The following is a 23676-nucleotide window of genomic DNA, read 5'->3' as shown; positions in this document are numbered from 1 at the left end:
GAAGAGATACTGGGGAGAGACGAGCAGAACGTCTGGACAGGGATTGTTGATACAAAAAAAGCAAGAGATTGAAGGAAAGGCAAAAAAGGGAAAGTGAGCAGCTGGTGAAGATGAAGGAGGACGCAGCAAGGAGCAACAAATTGAAAAGAGAGAGATGGAGGGATTCTTTAGTACAGTTCAGTTTGCTCCCATCCCCCCCCCCTGGGCTGCTTGGTTAAAAAGCAGGTCAGCGGAGAGGCAAACTGGCTTGCAGATTCACCCCCTCTTCTCTCTCCATCTCTGCCTCTTTTAAAGAAGCAGCCGCTCGCTGACCTACAAAACTGTATTCTTACGAGGGAGCCACATATAAAACGCCTGCCCGTATTAAGCCTCGGTATGAATCGATAAAGCATTTAGCAGCTCGAGGGGAAAAATAGAAAGCCTCCTCCGCTGGTTATTTTTCCAAATCCCTTCTCGATCAGAGCGCGCGGTGAAGGACAACAGCGTGTTCAGGTTTACTTCTCAGAATTGCACAAATCAAACAAAGAAAGTGCCTTGTGGTTCTTTGTCTGGGCTAGTATGTGCAGCCTCGTGCCTCACGTGTCCGCCTCGCTCTCTCCCCCTCCTCCAGACCCTCCCATGCTTCAGATCATTGCATAATACTGGTTTCCAACTGGTGCTGCTCTATACGTTCCTGTCCTCCTCCCCTCCCACTCCTCCCCTCTGTCTTGTTCTATATGCAAGCAACCCCCACCCCCCCACCCCGTGGGTGACCCAGTCATGACTTTATGGTTGAGAACATTTTGTATCCGTTGGAATAACAAAAGAATGCAAATGAGCTTTTTTGCACTTCCCCTTCTGTGTCTGCTGAGCACGGAGGGACCGCTTAGCACGTGCCATTGGCCGGCCCCGCCCCTAGCTCCGCCCTCAGCAGGGACAGCTCAAAGCTTATTGGCTGTGCCTCTGTGTTTACATGGAAGCCTGGCCCTTTTTCTTTTTTTCTTTTTTTTTTTTTTGCTGAGCCTGCCTCCTGATCCACAGGGCTAAAATTTAGTTTCTGAACCTGCCTCCACACTGAAGTAAACAAAGAACTCGGGGCTGTAGAAACTTAGTCCCAACACTTTATTTACCTTCTTCAAAAACAAAGCAGTGTTGCAGCAGCTGCCTTTTGGAGTATCAAGTGACTATGGGTGTTAACACCCCTGAAGACATGGTGCAGATATGGAAGCAGCAGCCCCGGGCGGACTGGCTAACGGCACTCCTCTCCCCTTTCTTCCCCCCCAGGCAGCCCCAGCCCACCCCGGGACAGACCCCCATGGTGTCCCCGCGGGCCGAGACCACCCCCATCCCGGTTCCCACCCAGGTACGCAACTACCAGCGCATCAAGCAGAACCTCTCCAGCAGCCCGGCCACCACACTCTACAGCTCCCCCAGGTAAGAGGCACCTTCCGCCGGGGTCTAAGGGTGCATGAAGTGCCCCTGGTGCCGGGTGGTTTTAGTCCTAACCTTTTTTAGTAACGTGATGAATGTTTTGCTCATCATTCGGGAGTAAACTTTCAGGTTCGGTAACGAAACGCTGGCTGTTATTTCATCAGCTGCGAAATTTCACTCAAATTGCATCAGCTGAGTGTCTGTTATAGGTTATGAACTGCCAACCTGTTGCTGGGAGGGTTTGTTGGGGGTTTTTGGGGAAGACAAAGCCGATGGGAGGGCAAAGGAAGAGGGAAGGGTGGCACTTAATTTCACAGGAAGATAAGTTCTTTTGTTTCTATTAACAGGCTGTTGTCTGAAAAGGAGAGCGCCACAGGCAGGGTTTACTCCTGTGTAGTGCATAGCTAAAGTGTTTGTGGTTGTCTGTCATAGCATGTCTCTGTTCCTTTGTTCCTAGTATATCCAGTTAAGCAGTGTTGTTGTGCTGGCATCTGTGTGTGCATGTTTTCATCTCTTGGTTTGCTCATTTTGCCGCCTAATCCCTCCTGCGGTGACCGTAGCCTTGAGGATTAGGGTTAGCTTCATGTTCCTGGAGTGGCACCTTGTTCTCCCCGTCTCCCCCCTCTCTACACCCATGGGTGTTAGAGCCCGGACAACAGATACTGCCCCACCCTCGCGCAGCAGGCTTCTCTCTCCACCTGCCCCACTTTTCCAGCCTCCCCGGCCCGTCAGTCTGTCCAGGGAGGATTACAGCTCTGACACCCTGTCCCTTTGACCCAGCAGAGGCCCTTGTTAATGGGTTAATGCTTGCTATCCTGTCAATGGGGAGCTAGAAGCTGGCAAACAGACACCTCAAGGGAACTCTGGCATATGTGGATGTTAGCTCATCTGTATTTTTGCAAATTGCAACCTATAACAAGATACTAGAGTGGCAGACAGTAAGAAACCAGGAGGAGAGGGAACTAGTTTATCTTGAGCTCTTTTTGCATGGGACTAAAATACCTGGGGACAGCCGATGATACCGTAATACTTTAAGAGATTATTAATAAGATTTTAATCCCATGCAAATCTGCCATGTCTATAATTTGTAAAATTTCCAGTGCAAATTTACCATATACAATTGTATCTGCGGCACCGGTGATTTCAGTGAATTTCATTAACCTGTGTGAATGTGAGTCACACATGTTGGGTAATTTTATTTATTACATGAGGTCTCCACATAATACTAGTCCCTCACAAATAGGGCTTTAGGTGCAATATTACAAAAGCATTGTTGTGATGCACTTAACACTGACAAACTAGCAATCTGCCCAGCACATGCTCCCTCATGCATGCTTTTCACGTGACTGGAAGCTTGTGTTTGAGGCCTTGCACTTGCAGCGTGACGGGATTGTCTTAGCAGCCAAACCACAAGTGTTGACTAACTGGGGAAACAGGCTGCAGTGAGCCAAAAGAGAAAAAAAAAACAGTTGGGTTGGGAGAGTTTAACTGAGCAACTGAAATCCTGACTGATGCCAACAGTTTTTATTGAATGCTATTTTTATAACTTAGCATGGTAAATCAGTGTTGAACATGATAGATCAAGTCGTAATTGGGTTTTTTTTACACGTGCCACAGCAAATTAAATAACTTTTGCTTGCGATGGAATAACCTGTATGTTTTAATGCTTTTGTGATGTGTGTGTGTGTGTGTGTGTGTGTGTTGTCCAGGTCTGGCACAGTGAGGCGCTCCAACACTAGTCCTATGGGGTTCCCCAAGGCAGGGTCGGGGTCCCCCAGCTCTGCAGACGTCCCGCAGACGGTGGGCCGCCGCCTCTCTACCGGCAGCTCCCGCCCCTACTCCCCCTCACCTCTTGGTAGGCACACGCCTCGACATGTTTCCAAGCTCAGCAGCCTTTCGATAACACCTTTCAGAAGTGAAGTTGACTTGTGTTGTGTGTAGAGATCATAATCATGTTTATCTTCACAGTGGGAACCATCCCTGAGCAGCTGGGTCAGTGCTGCTGTCACCTCCAGGGCCATGAGTCCCGCAGCCGGAGCTCTTCAGGAGGTCAGTTCACTGGCGAGATAGTTTGGACACTGGCTTATCCTAGGCTCTGTCACTATAGAGGATGATAGGTAGGATGATCATTATGATGCCAATATGGACAGCTTGTTTATTTAGGTAATATGAAACTTAAATGATCCACCCGGGAAATTTGAGGGGTTGCAGCAACAAAAAGTAATAGGATGCAGCACAGAAAAATGGAGCATATATTGGAATATAGCAAAAGGGGGGTATTAAAGCATGCACAACCAACAATTTCAACACTAGAGCTTGTTGAATAGAATGTATGCATGAAAAGCATGAGGAAATAATGGATTACAGCATTATGGGGGTGTGCAAAATGAGTGCAATTGACAATACTGAGACAAAGAAAAAAATGAAATGCAGAGGAAATGAAAATACACCAAAAGTAGGAAATATGCAATATGAAATAAGTGGAACATTCTAAAAACATTGATATACATGCAATGCATAACAAATGAGAAGGATATGAAGAAAAGTTACATCATATATAGCACAATAGACTGTGCAATGGCAGTTAGATTCCTCTAGGAATAGTAACTGTAGAAAAGGCAAGGAGTCGTTTTGTTTCCCTGCCTTTCTCTCCTTCATTCTTTGACATGAGTTTATTATTGACAACAGCCCATGAGTCAGTGTCTTTTTTTAAACGTCACCGGTGTTCCATTAACACTGCAGACATGCTCACTGCGACACACACACACACACACACACACACACACACACATCTCACAACTGCTTCACTGTTTGTGTCAAGGGGTTTGTCGTCATGGTGATAATTTTTTTTTGAAGCGGATGAAACTGCAGTGTACCCTCTCAAACGATTGCCCCGGCCAGGTAGACTACAGTACTTTGTCCCCTATTGGTGAAGCCGCACAAACAAAGATAGATTTTTATGACCTCGAGAGGGAGCCTGTGGAAAATTTCAGGGCTTTTTTTTTCTTCAGCGGATTCAGCAGAAATCCTGTGAATGAGCAAGAAGCTCATAAAATCATGCAGCCGGTGGCATGTCTCCCCTGCTGCTGCTATTTTTTGCTCTTTACAGGGGATTGAGGATTTGTTTTTAGACGTAAGGACCACCTAGTGGTGAGAGAGGATAAAGACACATTGCTCCGTCTGCTCTGACCTACCAGAGAAAACACACAACATATGATTATTGCACAGTGCAGCTTTAAAAATCAGTCTGGTCCACCTCTGATATGATGGAAATGATGCAGTTTGATTACTACACTGATTGCCTATGGGAAGCCCATAACCTGCTGCATTCTAATCCGACCCCCTCCCGTCCCACCAGGCTCCCCCGTCCCGTCCTCCCAGCTCCTGGGGGCTCGGCTCCAGAGCGCCCCCACCCTGACGGAGGTCTACCAGACCAGGCAGAAGCTCCACAAGCAGCTGTCGGACCCCGTGCAGCCTTCCTCCTCCTCCTCCTCCAGCCACTCCCCCCAGCTGGGCCGACCGGCCAACCTGGGCTCCTCCCCCACCAAGCTGCTGGGCTCCTCGCCCCGCTCCTCCGACTGGCTGCAGAAGTCCCCGCTGCCCACCATCATTGGCTCCCCCACCAAGGTGAATGGAGACATTAGCAAGTATGGCGAGGTTTACTTTTCATTCAAAGAGAAAGGATAGCCTTTGCCAAAAAAAAAGCGTGCAAAATATTAGGAACGGCAAGTGAATCCAGGCAAGGGCTATAAACCCTTATCGACTTCACACTTAATTTTCTGTCTTCATATTTTTTGTCATTCAGACCATTGCGGCACCGTTCAAGATCCCCAAAACGCAGGCGTCCTGTAACCTGATGGCGCTGGCGGACAGCCCCGTGCCCACCAAGACGCTGGCAGATGTGAGGGATATCTGCGCCCACCACTGCAGCCCCTATCCCAGTGGGCGCCAGGCTGCCCCCGAGGCCAGCAGGACCTTCGGCAGGTAGGACAGTCTGAAAGCTGCTGGTTCAGAGACTCGTGCTTCCCAGACCTCCAGTCGACGTCGCTCTCCTTCTCTGTCCATTTCAGCTTCTCCTCCTTTCACCTCTGCTAGTAGTTAGTTATGCTGATCTCCGTGGTTTCCCTGCAGGTCTGTCAGTACGGGCCGTCTTTCTGAGCAGCCAATCAGAATCACTCTGGGTGGACAGCCCTATCAGGGCAGCACGGACAGCCTGAACACAGAGCGACCCATGGACACAGGTACGCTGCTACGAGCCTAGTGATAGCTAACATACCACTGCAATATTAGCTGACATTCCCATCTGGTTACCGCTAGTTGGGTACCTCCTCTACATAGTCATAGGAGACACTGGTGTCTTGTTTTTATCCTTCCAAATCCTGTTTATTCATAATGTCAGAATAATGGTTCATTCCTATTGTTGATTTGAAGACGTCTTACTGTGAAAGTCAATAGTTTTGGAGCGTCTTTTTAACTTAAAGGATATAAACAAGCCTTTTCGCCCTGTGTAGCTGTTCTGTAGAGGCTCTTCCTGTGTGACGAGAGAAATTAAATGACACCCCCTCCTCCCCCCCAGCCCCTGCAGGTCCCACTGGGCTAGTTCATGGTGGGTCGGCGAGCCCCCGTACCGTCCTATTTACCGTGGGTTCACCGCCCAACAGCAGCACTCCTCCAACCTGCAGCCATCTGGGCACCCGGCCACGCACCACCTCAGGTGAGACCCTAAGCAAGGATAATGTACCGATAGTGTACCGACTGCTACTGTCGCCCGCTGACAAACCGCAGAAATATATCAGAAGTTAGAAATGAGAAGTCACATCCGTCTCTCCCCTCCCTGTCCGTTCCCCCAGTGGGCTCCAACAGTTCGGCCGGCTCCCTGTGCTCCACCAGCGGTCGGGTTTACGTCGGCTCTCCTCCCGGCATGGCCCTGGGCTCCTCCCCTCCAGGAGGCTCCGGGGGGATGCAGGGGATCCCCGTGGTGGAGGGGGCACCCAGCAGCCTGCGCTACGTCCCCTATGGGACCTCCCCACCCAGCCTGGACGGGTTCATCACCTTCGAAGCCCCGGAGCTGCCTGAGGAGACGCTCATGGAGGTGTGAGAGGGGGAATGCAGTGTGTGTGTGTGTGTTGAACTGACTTAGAATTTCCACTACTATGATGTACAGTTTGTGTACAGTTTGTGTGCACTATGTGTACACTGTCTACTAATTGTATTCCTTTAATATTCCATTGTATTTTAACCTTTGTGTTTCCCGCTGCAGCGCGAGCATACCGACACCCTGATACACCTCCGGATGATGCTTTCCTTCACCGACTGCGTCCTGGAGATGGCGGCGGTTCGAGCCGGGGGGGCGGAGCTCGGCGTGTCAGCTGCCTCCCTCTATCCTCCCCAGGACAGCGTGGTGGTGGACCAGATCAGCCAGCTCAGCAAAGAGTGGGGGTAAGGAAAGATAAGGGTTCCCACATCATGGGGGAAACTCAGGGAATTTGTTAAATTCTTTCAGGGGAAGTCAGGGAATTTTACAAATGGGTTACTTTACAGAAACATAGCAGAATTTATTTCCATCCATAGTACAGATCAGTAGGCACATATGACTCTTCCAATGGTGGTGTTGCAGTGATAAAGCCTTTTCATGCATCTCATCTAGTGTGGTTATTCTGCCCCCTACAGGCAGGTAGAGCAGCTGGTGTTGTACATGAAGGCCGCTCAGCTCTTGGCTTCCTCCCTCCATCTGGCCAAGGCTCAGATTAAATCAGCCAAGCTCAATCCTTCCACCGCCGTCAAACAGGGTAAGGACAATTTGGTTTGGAACCGGTTCTATTTCACATACACCAGTTGTTATTTTACATCATACCAAAACCTCTCCCCTTCATCTCCCAGTGGTGAAGAGTCTGAACGAGCGCTACAAGAGCTGCATCTCCCTCTGCCGGCGGCTGACCGACAAACTCAACCACTTCTTCTCCGACAAGCAGCGCTTCGTGGATGAAATCAACAGCGTCACCGCCGAGAAGCTCATCTACAACCACGCCGTGGAGATGGTGAGTCTCAGACGCACAGGGAAACTACGCCTTTAGTTGTGTAGTGTGTGTGTTAAAGATCATTATGTTACGTTCAAGTGATAGGACCTCAAGTTCAGTTCAGTCTCAGTCGTACCAATCAAAACGACAGACTTTAAATGGCTATAAACCATGCTGGTCATCCTAATGCAGTGCTCTATGTGTGTGTGTGTGTGTGTGTGTGTGTGTGTGTGTGTGTGTGTGTGTGTGTGTCAGGTTCAGTCAGCAGCTCTGGACGAGATGTTCAAGCAGACGGAGGATATAGCGTACCGCTACAACAAGGCCGCCATGCTGCTGGACGGCCTCTCCAAGATCCTGCAGGACCCTGCTGACATCGAGAACGTGGTCAAGTGTGAGTACACACCGGACACACACACACACACACACACTCTCTACCACTCCCGCCCATTCTCTCTAGCAGCCTGGCAGCTCGTCTAATAACTTCTGGGTAGCTTGGCAACACATAATATCCCTCTAAATGAATCACAGATGTGATAAAATCTGATATTGTAAAATAGTAACACATTATTACAATAATTGAGAATTATTACATTAGAAGGGGTGTAACTTTTTTTTATTTTTACAAGATCAGTCTGAAGATGCAATATATTATGTCAACATAACACATTCTTAACTCACTGAGAGGGACGTTTTATTTCATTTTGACCAATTACATGATGTGATGTTTCTTATATTATCAGTTGCTACAAAGTGCTTGCAACAGAAGCTCTATCAGTCTGTCACATAACAGTCTATCACACTGACGACTCTCAGAGGCCCGAGTGCTGCTCTTTGTTTCCATTAGGATATGAGGTGGAAAAGGAGCTCCATTTAGAAGCAGTGTACTTCATTTCACTTCTGGCGTAATGATATTGTTGACATAAACTAATGAAAAAGCCTTTAATTGTGTTAATACATAGTATTGATTTAAAAAAACGCACAAACAAGCTAGGAAAAAAGCTTACCTACATAAATAACATGCACACCTTAATGGTTATGTTTTCTTTCTGACATTTCAGTGCAATATGTTAATGTATTTAAGGGAAATAATCCAGTTCATTTGTATTGTGCTTGACCAGTCAAATTAAGGCTAGCAGCAGTTACATGCAGAGAAGAGTGCAAAATAATTAATTTGAGTTATTTGTCTTATTTGCTAACGTGGCCAACATTTTAGACAGTAACAGTGTTGCTTTACTCATCACACTGTGATGATATTGATAGATATTACAATGATTGGACTGTTCAACATTGCTTTGGTTTCAATCAAACTCAGAAATAATGGAATTTTGAATGTTTTTTTTAGGATTTCAAATGACTTCATTACTTTTTTTTGTGTGTTATCCCCACAGACAAGGCCAGCGTCGATCGGAGGATCTCAGCCCTCTGCTACTGTACTGTCACGCTGTACGAGTAGCAGCACACACACACACACACACACACACACACACACACACACACACACACACACAGCCCCGACCTTTCCCAGAGGGACCACACTCTAAGACTATTGACTACAATCCCCACAGACTCGCTGTTCCCTCCTGTAGCAGCTCAAGCACTTTTCATTTGATCAGTCTCATTTGTATTTGTTGTACATTAGAAAGCCACACATTTTACTTTTTGCATCATGGACTGAATTGCCGAGAGCAACTGATGCACAATTTTACAACCAAAGATGACAACGGATCCCGAAACAAAGGCTAAAAAAGATGGATGTGGACGGAACGTGTGCACTCTCAAGTGCAATTTTTTTTTTTTTTTTAACTAACCACGATGATGACAAACCACCTGATCAAAATATATAAAATGTCCATCATTCAGGATATGATTTGCTTTTTTTACCAGAAGAAAAACAGCATTGACAGGACAATGAGAAGCTGTTGTAGTCTTCAAGAGACTTAAACTACCCACGAAGCAGTTTCTCTTTTTAAATCCCTGCTTACTACAATATATGGATGGTTATTTACTCTGTGTTTTGGTTGTTATTGTTCTTATTTATTGGTTCAGAAGAGAACAGATGTTTTAGCCTCCTGCCTATCTTGAAAAACCTCAAGTATTGAAGTGGAAGGAATCGGAAGAAATTTGCAAAAGGCAGGCGGCCGAACGGCGTCACAGATCCCCCCGCTCAAGATTCTCCCATCCAAAATGTACATTTACATTTACGCAAACTCCTGTTACACAGACGGAGACATCAGCAAACTAGCCTCAAGAGCAAAGGAACCTGTAGATTTGTAATTACTTTTTTTTTTGTTTTTTTTGTTAAGTTGTTAGCTCAAGCACTTTATTATCGATTGAGGGGGGGGGGCGTATCTGTACAAGTTTTGAAGATGGAAATGTGAAGGCTGCAAGCCGCTGCTGCCCGACTGTAACTGTGCATTCACACTGAGAGCAACAACTAGGCTTGGGCGATATATATATGTAATATCGCAATACTGTCCCACCAAAATATCGCGATATACGATTTTATCGCGATTTTTTTTCCTGTTTGTTTGTTTTTTTTTTTTTTTTCTGGGTTTTTTTTTGGGGTGGGTATTTTATTTTATTTCTTCCAAATTACATCAAATTTCTAGGCTATAATAATAATCATTATTATTAACAGCCTAGAAATTTGATCTTACTATTCAAGCATTGGAGGAAATTTGCTCATCCCTGCCATTTCCAGAAAAACGATATCTGATATTGTGGGAAATATTGCGATATTCGTTAACATCGAATAACGGCCTAGCAGCAACATCGACAAGTCGCCAGAAATCCTTTTATCCAATCAGATTTCTGCCGTTCATTGTTGCCCTATTGATGCGATTCTTTTCCCCCACAAACAATAGTTCCGCCTAGAAAGTGCAAAATGGACACAAAATCGATTACAGCCATGCAAAAGCTTGCGTTGCTTGCAGTGAAAGCGGCTCGCTCACTTCACATTTCCACATTTCCGTGTGACTGTGACAAGTCGAAAGCTTTTCAGAAGACGGACGAGAAAATGCAAACTTGAGAAACTCATCGTGGAACATTGAAGTGGTGGTGGGTCCTTCACCCGATGGAGCTTTTGAACAGCTAACGGAGCGAGTTGTGAAATGGAACGGTCAAATTACTTGAGAAGTTACCTTAAATTTAATTTTACTAAAATAATACTGCTTTTTTTTATGTTCATTTTGTCAGTAACTGTAGCTAATTTTTAACAAAACTTGATGTTTGCAAACTTGTAAATATTTGTATGTGGTGCATGTTATTTTTTTTTGTTATTTTCCTTTTTTTGTTGGAGTGAATGTGTGTGAGATCACAGTTTGAGTTGCGGGTGTCTGCTGAGCACTGATGCCATCGGACGCCCCGACTGTCAAAGTCAAAGAGCACAAAACTTTATATGTACATAGATGAGTTTGATACATTTTACTCATGTCTGCCAAGGGTTTGATAGGAAACCTATTCTGGCACAACAGGAGTGTGCCAAAAAAAAAAAAAAAAAAACAAGGAAAAAAAAAAACACATGGCAGCTCCCAAGACTTTCCACAGAACTCTTTCTACCAGGACTGTTCATGATGTACACAGATTTCCGTACGGAGATCGAGTCTCGCGTGTATTCGTCCAGCCTGCTTTCACGGAATTTTGCGAAACGAGCGCAACGTCTTAAAATGCAAATTTCATTTTCAGCGAATTGACTAACAGGTGAAAATAGCCTGTCCAATCAGCGCTACTGTCACATAATCATCTTGTAGTGGAGGAACGTAATTTGTTTTTCAGACTTGCTGCTCATTTCACAAAATTTCGTGAGACCGTGTTGATTTGTCACAATCGGCACTGCCTCACATCCATTCAACCCTCTGCTTCCCCCCCCTCCCCTCCCAAGTCATCCACTGTGCTCCCAACAGTGTGTATGTATGTGTGTGTGTGAGTGTGTGTGTGCGTGCACGTGCGCTCGCCCGCCAGGTGCGCGTAAGGCCAGTAGTATACAGTCGACGATGGGGAAAAGGAGGTGCCTTCTTACGAAAGCAGACATACTCCTCTGTATAGGTGTGAATAGACTTTTTTTTTTCTTTCTGTGTATAAATGCATTTAACGGGCCGCCAGTGGCCGCTGGGCCCGTTCTCTGATGATGTACTGTTCTTTTTCTAGACATATCTGGGTTTCCTGTGAACGGTTTCTGCGCTCCCCTTGTCCTTGTCATGCGCACTCTGCACCACACAAAGCCTTTTACTGCACACAGTGGAGAGGGAGGGATTAAAAAAAACAACAAAAAAACGATTGAAATTTTACCAAAACCCCATGCCGTAGATTTAGGCCACGCTCCCTCGGTACCATTTTTGTTCATGGACAGTAGAGGAACTAAAGATGGACTGTTTGCTTTTTAGATAAAGCATGGGTACCAAGTACACATTTTACTTAGTAGAACCTGTAGGATCTTGAATGTATGTACCCTGTTTTGCGCCTCTCCAGCTTGATCTCGATGCATTTTGAAGAATCCCGCCGTGTCGTTGATTGGTCACGACCTCCCCCCCCTCCCCTGCCCTCCCTTTCCCCGTCTGAACTGAAACCCTGAAAATGCAACACTTTCCACACACCGATTTTTTTTCAGTGAGAAATGTTGATGTTCTACTTGTGTCTCTCACCGAGGGTATCTCTCTTCGTTCTTTATGGAACTCCAATGCAGTCTTTGTTATTAAAAAGAAAACGTGCAAGATGTTGCCCTGTTGTCTTTTTTTTTATCCTTTAAAGCTTGGTTCTGGAGGGATTTCATTGATTCTTGAGAACTGGGACAAAACAGATTTAGTGCCTCACAATCTTCCTTTCTGATTCATTACACATATGTTGAATGTTGACTTTTGATCAAATACTCCTTTAAAACACCTTATGCAACTTTATCATCAGTCTTATGCAACTTTATCATCAGTATTAAAGGTAGAAGATGATAATTTTAGTCATCAAGAAGCATGTGTTGAAATGTAGAGAAATAAATGCTTGATAAAATCAACTATTGGCTGATAATATATACGCACATTTATTTAAAATTTACCAAAAACTCTGTCTGACGGTGGTGTAAATGGGCTTTTACTAGGTAACTTCATTATTTTACCACTCAATTGATTCTAGTTTAATCCAGTGGATTAAGGGAACCTTCAAATTGAATAAAAAGTTCACCAAAACTGGAGTTAATAACATTTTGTGACAGCATTGATATAAAAGCCATAACCCCCTAGAGGGCGCGCTGTACTGCGATAATGTACCTAGACACATTACCATGGTAACCATAATCCTAGTAAAGACCGCTATGAGAATTATCAACACGGTGGGAACTCGTCTTTGACCAATTAGATTGATTACTGCCATGGATAATTATAGCTTGAAGCAGCCAGACACAAAGACATTCTTTCTCTCTCTCTCTTCTTTGTTAATGAGTCAGGACACAACTGAAAACTGATTTCCAGGCTGCAAGGAATACAATTCAGCATTTGACACATTTTGGCGTGACAATGGTCAGATCTGAAGATATTGAGTAACTGCACAAATTATCAAATTCCATAGGCCGACTGTTGTTGTTGCTCACAGCTGAGTGAGCTCTGTAGCTGATTGGTGTTTTACTAGATTGACACATCAACAGACCAATCACCTTGTTGCTTCCGTCGTGGGGCGGGGGGATGTAACAAAACCATACATATTGAATAGTGAAGTAACGTTATTACATCGTTACAACTTTGCATGACGGTTAAAATTGATTAAAGCGGGCGGCTGACTCTATAAGGTAATCATAAACAACTTAAATTACATTATCAGTTTATTATATATTAAGTTACATACTTTACGTCAGTATATTAGGTTTGACAGTTTGCAAAGCTTTGCAATGCCATCACTGCCGTTAGCAACCAAGCTAAGCTAAGATGGACTTTCATGAATGTTTTCTTCATAAGAGTGGCTCGGCTATTAGTCGCTTATTTGGCAGCTCAGGTTGCTGTTTGTATCACAAATAGGGTTACGTTTCTTTGTTTCCTTGGATCTAAAAGGCTGGTCCATGGCGGTGTAGGCTGTGTTCTCAGCCACAGTAACCTTCCTAACGTTAGCCCTGAAAGGTTCCCTTTAACTCCTGAATGGCCAAACTCACGCCATTAAAAAAGCTAGCTTGTTTATTGGCAAACGAATGGCATGTCATACCTGAAAGAACACACTATACGGCCATTTACAAGTCCTTGTACACCAAGCAGCACTTATTTTGATACATTTTCGACTTTTCGAATTGATTCGCCTCTTATTCACACGATAATCCTCCACCAAGACCAAAACACCGTGGAGGGCGGTAGCGTACAGTGTGACACAATTCTAAAAAAATTACATAAATTGTTGCTTTGTGTTTATCTATAAACCTGATTTACCGGAAGACTGTAGCAGTTCTTAAAAGGTCTTTTGTGCCACCAAGTATGCTACTTTTGTCGATAAGCAAGGAAACAGATTTCTGAATGGAGCCTGGCGTAACGTTCTCTCCATATCAAGAGAGAATACCACATATCAGTAACACCTACCTAACGGTAGACATTAACCAGGCAGTACGTATGAGTCCCGCCAGACTGACAATGACTGCACAGTATTTAACTCTTTATGTATTTATGTCATTGACATTTATTTTGTCTTTTGTACTTTCAGTGTGTATTTGAGATGATGTAGAAAGACAATTTGATCATAGGTTTCCCTCTGTCCACTGTTATTTCCCCTTCTACAGTGTAGACGAAGGTGACTGTATGTACTTCTGCACTAAGTTTTAAACAACAAGTAAACAACGAAACTTAATCAAATGGATGTCCTTGGCTGAGTGTGTATCTATTTTGACATGAAATAGTTGTGGAGGCCCCTCCCTTCCTCAGAGTCTGATTTGCATTCGACTTTAACATGACCTCAGGGTCTGTAATTTACTTGAAATCCCAAACCAGCTAGAAAGTTACAGCTAATGATCGACACTAGGCCTTCATAGAGTAGGCCCTCACTTATTCATATCTTTCTAGCCAAGATGTCTCGAGAGCAGTTGGTGGTGCAGCGGGCGAGGAAGTCCTTCCAGACGGGAAAAACCAAACCTCTGGAATACAGGATCCACCAGCTGAAGAGCCTGCACCGCTTTGTCTCAGAGAGACGCAAGGACATTGCAGATGCCGTCAAAAAGGACCTGCACAAGGTGGGTTATAGTCATAAGACACGCAACTGTACAGAATTCCCGCTGGTTCTGGAATTTATGGAACTAGTGCAGTGCCCGTTCAAAATGGGTGTAGGCTATCAGTCGCTTGCTTTGAGCCCCGCTGCTGCACAGAGCGCTGTTCGCTTGTTTATTCAAAGTTTATTAATATTGAACGTGTCGCGTGTCCAAATTGCACCAAATCCGACACTGCACTTCCTTGGGTCCCCAGCAATACACCCGCCAAGTGTGAAGTCGATTGGACGAACGGTTCTTGAGATATGCGACGGACACACAGACAAACAGACAGAGATTCCCGACGGACACACAGACAGAGATTCCTTGCTTTATAGTACTAGTGCAGTGCCTGTTCAAAACGTGCCTGTCCGGAACGGGCCGATTGCTGCTTGCAGCTTTCTCGAGAACCGTGCGTGCCCGTACCGCTCGTGTCGGTACCTCTCGTGCCTGTAGTGCAGCTTTCTCGAGAACCGTGCGTGCCCGTAGTGCAGCTTTCTCGAGAACCGTGCGTGCCCGTAGTGCAGCTTTCTCGAGAACCGTGCGTGCCCGTAGTGCAGCTTTCTCGAGAACCGTGTGTGCCCGTACCGCTTGAGCCCCGCTGCTGCACAGAGCGCTGTCTGCTTGTTTATTCAAAGTTTAGTAATATTGAACGTGTTGCGTGTCCAAATTGCACCAAATCCGACACTGCACGTCCTTGGGTCCCCAGCAATACACCCGCCAAGTGTGAAGTCGATCGGACGAACGGTTCTCGAGATTCTAGACAGAAACTTCACCAGCGAGACTAAACTGCGCTTGAACCGTAGAAGCAGTTTACGGCCTTCCATTGGTTGATTCTGCTGCCAGTCAAACGTGTCTGCGCTCCTATTGGCTAGTTGTACTGCCTCCGCCTCTGTTTTTTTCTCCTGTGTGTGCTCGTTCTTCTCTCTCGGGCAGTTTAACTGAGCGGGGCGTGCCTTTGTCCCGCTCAGCCAGTCAGAGCCCTGAAGCCCCCACCCCACTGCACTCAGACACAGAGCTGAGCGGCTCGCTGTTCGCTTGTTTAGTCAAAGTTTATTAATATTGAACGTGTCGCGTGTCCAAATTGCACCAAATCCGACACTGCACGTCCCCAGCAATACACCCGCCAAGTGTGAAGTAGATCGGACGAACGGTTCTCGAGATATGCGAAGGATACACACACACATACACACACACACACACACTCACTCACTCACAGACAGAGATTCCTCGCTTCATAGTATGATGATGATGATGACTAGTGCAGTGCCCATTCGCCCCGCTGCTGCACAGAGTGCTGTTCGCTTGATTAGTCAAAGTTTATTAATATTGAACGTGTCGCGTGTCCAAATTGCACCAAATCCGACACTGCACGTCCTTGGGTCCCCAGCAATACACCCGCCAAGTGTGAAGTCGACACATTACATTATTTGTCACTGGGTTGGATCTGGAAGGAAATCTGCTGGATTGCTTCAGGGCACAAAACAGGAAACGTTTTTACAATTTTATTCCAGTTCCACTATTATAACTGCATAGTTTCAACGTTAGCTTACCTGATCAGAATGCATATTAGCTGTTATTACAGGCTGTTATTTGCTCTTGTCCTTCTTGCTCTTCAAAACAAACAGGGTGGGGGGCAGGTAGCAACAAGCAAGAGTTTTTATGGGAAACGTCGTCTTCCTCATACCACCTTTACCTTGGGATAGGTGTCAGGTCTTGTCATGCCTTGTGTTTTCAGAGTGAACACGGGACGGAGCTGTTTGAGACTCTGGGCCTGGAGAATGAGATCAACCTGGCTGTGGAGAAACTGGCAGAGTGGGCGGCCCCTCGGCCGGTGGAGAAGAACCTCCTCACCATATCGGACGAGGTGTACGTCCAGCCGGAGCCCCTGGGAGTGGTGCTCATCATAGGGGCCTGGAACTACCCCTGGGCCGTCACCCTGCAGCCCCTGGTTGGGGCTATTGCTGCTGGTACCTAATAGTCCAGTATATTGGTAGATAGGTGTACCGGTGTTATTGGGTTGTGGTTCAAAATGACAAAATTACTACATATTACACATGGACTACTGCAGTGTAATGACTCTGTGAGGAATTCCTGGCAATATTGTAAATGCAATAGGGCGGTGGTTCTCAATGTGGGGTCTGGGGACCACCAGGGTTCCTTTAGGGGGTTCCAGAGGGTCCCCAGCAAATTAATGAATTGTTAAACTTCAACATTATTTCATTTACAAGAAGTTAACACAATTAGAGAATGTAGAAGAATGACTGTTTTTATTGTAGTTTCACTGTTATCTCTCTACCTGCAATACAGATAGTCATGGAATTCTGGACAAAATCATATCTAACTAATAAAAATATTCTCAGATTTGGGTCAGAAAAACAAAATCTCATCAAATGAGGGTCCGTGGCCCTAATGTGGACTAAATCAGGGGTCCTTGATATGAAAAAGGTTGAGAATCACTGCAATAGGGGACAGATAATTGGTGTTCTCCAACAGTGGATACAAGTGTAAAATCCATAGGAGTCACTCAGAAAAAGGTAGCACATCCCACCAATGAAAATAAAATGAGAGACTACTTAGTGTATATATATACTGTATACTTAATAACATTGCCGATATGTATTAATTATAGAGCGTGGAGAGTACCTGTCCTGGCTGATGATCCGCTGTAACATGAGGCTGCTGTGATAGGCACTGCTGTTCAGAGCTGCTGTGAATTACGCCCAGCTCACTTCATAGTTTGTTCTGTGTGGATTCAATTATCGCACTTGTATGTGTTCAGGTTACGTGGATTCTGACTTGAAGTGATTTTCTATGCTTTGATTAAGTTAGTGGAGCCAGAAGGTGTTCGCAATGTTTAATTTCGCTATAATGTCAGTACTCTTTCGTCTTATCTGGGATGTGTTACCTTTTTCTTTTGAAAAATACTTTAGAAACTCCTTTGAGAAAACTCCCTCTCTGCTTATTTAAAGGGAACATCCACCCTAAACACATTTATGGGTCCATATTGTTGTTTAGTGGGGTATATTTCTTATTCCCGCAGATAACTGGCCAAACAAAGATGATGTGACGTCACATTGTGATATTTCCAGTGCATTTGCAGTGGAGTTATACAGTAATAAGCCACTGTGGAATCACTCCATGGTCTGATCTGTGGCTCTTTTCTTTCATCTTTCAGGTAATGCAGCGGTAATAAAGCCGTCTGAGGTCAGCCCTCACTCAGCCAAGGCCATGGAGGAACTTCTCCCTCTCTATCTAGACAAGGTGAGGCTTCTGCCCTAAACTTTGCGTTCACCCTCATGTACATTCTGTGTGGAATCCATGGTTAGTTTTAATAACGGCACCTACCCTCCCTAGGACCTGTACCCGGTGGTAACAGGCGGCGTGTCAGAGACCCAGGAGCTGTTGAAGCACAGGTTCGACCACGTCTTCTACACAGGGAGCAGCACAGTGGGCAGACTGGTGATGGAGGCTGCAGCTCGCCACCTCACCCCCGTTACCCTGGAGCTGGGAGGGAAGAGCCCCTGCTACATCGACAAGAACTGTGACCTCGCTGTCGCGTGTCGGTGAGTTTTACTATAAAACACTATACATACACTGTACATACCGGAGGCACTAGCACTGTTAGTGTTCTCCATTCAATTGAAGTGAATGGGATCTGGTCTCTAAACTTGCGGTTTAAGATGCAAGGCTTTTGCCATTTTTTCCATGCCCAAAGTTTATTAAAGTGATTAATTCGAATTATTTTGATTTTATGACCCATACTTGCTTGTCTGCAGTCGTATCACATGGGGGAAATTTGTCAACTGTGGTCAGACATGCATCGCTCCAGACTACATCCTGTGTGAACCCTGCATCCAGAGCCAAGTGGTGGAGGAGATCAGCAAAAGCATCAAGGTCAGTTTGCAATTAAATGAACGCGATTTGAACACAACATCATGCTCTCTTTATATCAGTGACTCTCAAAGTGGAGTCCAAGGAATCCGAAGGTTTATTTGAGGGGATTCCAGGCAAATAAGGAGTAATTCAATTTCACTATAATTTAATTTGCTAGAAATGATCCTAATTAGAGAATGTTTAAGTTTAAGGATGACTATTCTATCCCCCCCCCCCCCCCCCCCATGTACAGTACAATTAAATACTAAATCAATGACAAAATTTGGGGACTCCATGGCAGTCAAAAGTTCTCAGACTGGTCTTGAATTCAGAGATTCGGCTCCTAAGTGCAAGTAATCTGAATATCATATATCTTTTTCCACGACATTATAGGAATTTTACACAGATAATCCAAAGAGCTTCGAGGACTATGGACGAATTATCAACCAGCGCCACTTTAAGAGGGTCATGGCTCTCATGGAGGGGAGCACAGTAGTCGTTGGCGGAGACAGCGATGAATCCCAGTGCTATATAGGTATGTGTTGTGTTTGAGCCATTGGTTAAGTAATCTTAATGTGCAAGCTTTATGTACCTCTCCTGTAGAGGAATCACTTTCATGCCATGTTAAGATGATGATGTGTAACCGCAGCGCACAATGTCGTGATTTTATTTGCATGCAACATATTCCTCCTCCACACCCTTTGCAGTCTCAATCTAAGGTGTTGCTAAAAGATTACAGGTGTCTGTATCCATGACAGTGACAGAAAACACTTACAAATATGACATTACTTGCCAGGAGAGCGAACACTCGGCTAGCGTATACAGAACAGTGTCAGCACATATATACTTTGTGTGATTTACCTTCCTCTTCCTGTCTCCTGCCAGCGCCCACCGTGTTGAAGGATGTGACGGCCGAGTCGAAGGTGATGCAGGAGGAGATCTTTGGGCCGGTGCTGCCCATCATCGCAGTGAGCGGCGTGGACGAGGCCATCCAGTTCATTAACGAGAGAGAGAAACCGCTGGTCATCTACGTCTTCTCCCCTGACAACAAGGTAAACCACAGCACAACCACCTCTTTTTCAGGTATCTCTCTTTTTTCAGACCTGGTTGCTGGGAGATTTGTGACGCTACTGTAAAGCTTCCATAGATACAATTCTGCCCACGTTGCATTATCTAATGTACTTGCATGCCACACTGACTCTTCCTGTCCCACCACTAGCTGATCAGAAGGGTGATAGCCGAGACGTCCAGTGGAGGTCTGCTGGCTAATGACTGCCTGGTCCACTTTACCGTCAACACCCTGCCCTTTGGAGGAGTTGGTGAGTGTATAGCAGGGATTTAGTGGAGGGTAAACCCACCTACACCTTGTATTTGCAGGAAAATCAGGGTTTCCCACTGCTCATGGAATTTCTGGAATGTCCTGGAGTTTGGAGAGGTTTATCCCACACAGGGTATGTCAGGGAATTTGAGTAATTCTCAAGGGAAGTCAGGGAATATCAGGGAATTTTAGGGTCACTTTACATGAATATACCAGAATGTCCAACTTGTTTCACACATTTATTGCATTAGATGTTAGATGTTTTCAGCCAAACTTAGATGTTGGTTTTCAGCTTTAGAAAAACATGAACAAACCAGGAGGGAAGAACAATTTTAGGCCATGGAAGCACTCTGACTTAGTTATGGAAACTCATGGAAAAGCCATGAAATTTTACATGAGGTATAAACATATAGCTCAATGCTTTTTTTTAGGCATTTTATGCTTTATTGAGAGATAGACAGGAAGGTATGGGAGAGAGAGGGAAGGACATGCAGCAAATGACCGCGGGCCAGATTCGAACCCGGGTCGCTGCGGGAAGGACTGAGCCTTATGGTACGCGCTCTACACGGTGATCCACCGGGGCGCCCCAGCTCAATGATTTTATAACATTACAGTAGCTTCGTAGTATTGTTGTTTAACGACGTTTGTAGTGTGCCTCCAGCCGTGACTGACTATCCCCCTCTGTACTCAGGGAACAGCGGTACGGGCTGCTACCACGGCCGCCACAGCTTCGACCGGCTCAGCCACCTGCGCAGCTGCCTGATCAAGAAGCTGAACATGGAGGGGGTCAACAGCATGCGCTACCCCCCCCACACCGCCAGCAAGCTGGGCTGGGCTCGATTCTTCATCCTCAGACGGGTCAACCTGGGCAGGCTGGGCAGTGTGGCGATGCTGGCCGTGTTGGCCGTCTTGGCTGCATTTGTTGCGCAGGTAAAATAACTCGGGGCATCTGTGACGCCTCCATCGGAAAGTCTAACCTCTCGATGAAAACACCTTTGGTTAAGGTTAGGGATAAAGTTAGGTTTAGGCAACTAAAACTTTGGTTAAGGTTAGTCAACTGAAAACAGTTTGGTTAAAGTTAGGGAAAGGCTTTGGTCATGGTTAAATTAGAAAAACTTGAAAAACATTGAACTGAATTGAACCCAGGTCACCAGAGTTGAAGGTAAATGTAACCACAGAGCACAGTCATTTCCTATTGGTTCTCAAGGGTTAAGGCCCTGACACACCAGCCCGACGGTCGGCCGTCGGCCAATGTCGGGCCGTCGGTAAGCGTCGGTGTCCCTAGTTTTTGCGGTGTGTCCCGCACCGTCGGCACTAGTCGGACCCTGTCGGACCCTGTCGGCGGCTTTTCGGCCGATTGAGCATGTTGAATCGGCGGCGGAACCCGTCGGTGAGAGAGATCACTCTGATTGGTAGTTCGTGTTTTGCCTCTGGATGATTGGACTGATAAATTCCTTCAACATGTGGAACTGAACAGGAAAGAGCCGAGCGAAATTTTTAAAATCAGAGGTTTCATTTATCTCCAGCTCTCGACACAGGTTCGGGAAAGCCCCTTGAGCCTGTCGCTGGAGTATTCATGATTTCACCCATTTAGTGCGGTTTCTCCTTATTTTTCGCCTCCGCCTCTTCCTTTCTTCTTCCACAACCAAAAGACCAAGGGCTGACAACGCCAGTGCCATTTGCAACTTCTTATCAGACATATGGTATGGAGAGTTATTTCCCCTCACGCAGGCGCAGAACGTACGTGCTAGTTGGCCGTCGGCTGTAGTCTTTGCGGTGTGTTCAAGTGCAACTTTTTGGACCAGACGCAGGCGACGTGAGGCGACGCAACAGTCGGCCTTCATCGCCGCTGGTTCTTTGACGTCGGTTTGGTGTGTCAGGGCCTTAAGTGCCATCGAGGTTTTCGTCCCAACCAAACTCTACAGCAGCAGCAACCAAACTCTACCCCCCCCCTTCCCCCCCGCCCCGAAATGAGCTGCTGTAGTGTTTGGTTGGAATGGAAGCCTGCAGACTGTTCCTTGTGCTTCGATGGCACATGAACCGTACAAGTCTCCCATTAGATGTCACTGTTGGTCCTTGAGTTACAGCAGTTTTCACCACTTTTCAGCTTTTGCAGGTGTTACAAAACAAGACATTGTTACACCAAGCACTGATTTTTTTTGGTAGTGATTTACATACCCGGTTTCCCCATTGTCTCACACAAGGCCCATTTTGAATGAAGTATCTATTCAGCCTTAATCACTTCTTATGTGAGATGAGTGATGGCATCATATTCACCTTGAAGGAAGCATGAATGCATCACTGATCCGAGAGTAGTTGTAGCTTATCTATGTTTTATGTTACCGTCCAAAACTCATGTATTAGTTTTGAAGAGAGACACTTGTTTTTGAACAGTGGGATATTTGTGTGATGATTGTTTACAGCCTTTTAAATAGTGAAAAGTACATTTTTCCCAAGACAGACAGATATGAGTGTCCCCCCTCCACACTCCCACAATCCCCCAGGCTTGTACTCTGACACAAGAATGGCTTTGTTCCTCTCAGACAATGTGTGGTGTTGTCCGGGAAATCTAACCATATAACGCTCCCTCATCTGTCCCCCCTTTAATTACCCAGCATGCCTCGCTCCCCTCTGCTAAATGGCCCCTTTTGTTTTGGTCAACCCCTGCACCTTTGTTGACATCCACACTGTTGTCCTCGTGCGAACAGTTAAAGTATCTGTTATCTCTGCAATTCAAACAGTTGTGGTGCAGGGCAGAAAGCGGCGGTCGCGGTTTAACTTTTTGTCCTCCATTTTGTGCCTCGTGTTTCTTTCAGCGTTTCTCGCAGTGAGGCTGAGGAGCGGAAACTGGTGGCCTTGGTGATACTGGGACTGCTGCACCGACTCAACATTATGCAATATAGCACTCCTATGGTTTAGATGTGTAGATCATGTCATGTAGCTATGGATGAAAATCATGAATCATATGTTGAATGTTGATTTTTATTATTTCACGTTTTAAAAATATGTCCCAAACATTTCAGCTGTTACACTGTATGAGAATACAGGATTTTTTTTTACCATAATCGTTTATGTAACGATTATGGAAGGATAATTTCTATGATATGTGATATTACTTAACATGGTAAATGCAGAAAATATGAAACATTTCATCACTGCACTGCTAATGAAACTGAGTAAGGAGTGATGGCAGTGAAGGAGTTATAATGCAGCTTAGGTGCCTCCTCTTTATATTACTGACTTAACTGTATTTAAGTGTGGAAGACTGAAAGTGATGTGCTCCCAAAAAGATGATACAATTTTCCCTGTTGCACAATGTTTTTGTAGAGAGACATTTTTGGCAGAATCATTCTGACTCTGAATCTGTTACAGTTTTAATATTTCACAACTTGATTTGTAATAACAGTACTTGTGGTCCAGTTATTGATTTCTCTTTGCAATTAAAAAATGAGAAAAGCAGTTGATCATATTTTATTATGTTGCTCCTGACTTTTGGAAATAACTTTTCACCTGATATATTATTAACAAGGTTTCAAGGTTAGTATATTTTATGACTTGGCTCAATATGACTGATAGGGATTTACTTGTCTTATTAAGATACATTGACCTCCATGATTGGCGTCCTTGGTAAAAAATTAGCTAAAGAAAAGGCTGTAAAAGAAACAAGCAGTGAGCTACATGTTATGCCCAAACAACTGCTGAAACAATTAAGTGAAATGTGGCACTGGCCAATAAAAGCCTTCTATTTAGGGGTGTGGGGGGATTATGTGTGTGTGTGTGTTGTGGGTGGGAGGCTGTGACTGAATTGTGAATGAACCTCCAGTCTGGTTACAGTGAGCTGGTTTCTCCCAGTAAAC

At 45.3% G+C, this 23676-nt stretch overlaps 2 protein-coding genes across 2 annotated transcripts in view; both read left to right on the top strand.

Annotated features, from left to right (window-relative positions):
* The window catches only part of ulk2 (unc-51 like autophagy activating kinase 2), a 39412-nt gene extending 27407 nt beyond the window's left edge, over positions 1-12005 (top strand). The window contains exons 15-27 of the mRNA XM_071922156.2: positions 1264-1413; positions 3120-3265; positions 3379-3459; positions 4769-5037; positions 5216-5394; positions 5542-5651; positions 5987-6124; positions 6261-6502; positions 6671-6849; positions 7081-7199; positions 7291-7448; positions 7683-7818; positions 8816-12005. Coding sequence (XP_071778257.1) covers positions 1264-1413; positions 3120-3265; positions 3379-3459; positions 4769-5037; positions 5216-5394; positions 5542-5651; positions 5987-6124; positions 6261-6502; positions 6671-6849; positions 7081-7199; positions 7291-7448; positions 7683-7818; positions 8816-8880 — 1972 coding nt within the window. The 3' untranslated portion in view covers positions 8881-12005. The remainder of the gene's footprint in view (positions 1-1263; positions 1414-3119; positions 3266-3378; positions 3460-4768; positions 5038-5215; positions 5395-5541; positions 5652-5986; positions 6125-6260; positions 6503-6670; positions 6850-7080; positions 7200-7290; positions 7449-7682; positions 7819-8815) is intronic.
* A 1080-nt stretch (positions 12006-13085) lies between these two features.
* Positions 13086-23254, top strand: LOC139929308 (aldehyde dehydrogenase family 3 member A2-like). The gene is made up of 11 exons (XM_071922155.2): positions 13086-13197; positions 14447-14613; positions 16364-16595; positions 17804-17889; positions 17983-18191; positions 18405-18522; positions 18895-19036; positions 19387-19553; positions 19721-19820; positions 20511-20749; positions 22636-23254. The coding sequence occupies exons 2-11, from the start codon at positions 14452-14454 to the stop codon at positions 22648-22650; spliced, it is 1470 nt and encodes a 489-aa protein (XP_071778256.1). The 5' UTR covers positions 13086-13197; positions 14447-14451; the 3' UTR covers positions 22651-23254.
* Positions 23255-23676: the final 422 nt, after the last annotated feature.

The sequence above is a fragment of the Centroberyx gerrardi genome, chromosome 6, assembly GCF_048128805.1.
Source record: "Centroberyx gerrardi isolate f3 chromosome 6, fCenGer3.hap1.cur.20231027, whole genome shotgun sequence".
NCBI lineage: Eukaryota > Metazoa > Chordata > Actinopteri > Beryciformes > Berycidae > Centroberyx > Centroberyx gerrardi.
Note: the sequence above shows the minus strand (reverse complement) of the source record. Positions and strands in the feature narration are given on the sequence as shown.

Excerpts from the sequence above, each read along its gene's own strand:
- LOC139929308 (XM_071922155.2), top strand. The coding sequence starts at position 14,452 with ATGTCTCGAGAGCAGTTGGTGGTGCAGCGGGCGAGGAAGTCCTTCCAG. Across the intron at positions 16,596-17,803 it reads GGTTGGGGCTATTGCTGCTG|GTAATGCAGCGGTAATAAAG; the intron begins GTACCTAATAGT and ends TTCATCTTTCAG. Across the intron at positions 18,192-18,404 it reads GACCTCGCTGTCGCGTGTCG|TCGTATCACATGGGGGAAAT; the intron begins GTGAGTTTTACT and ends GCTTGTCTGCAG.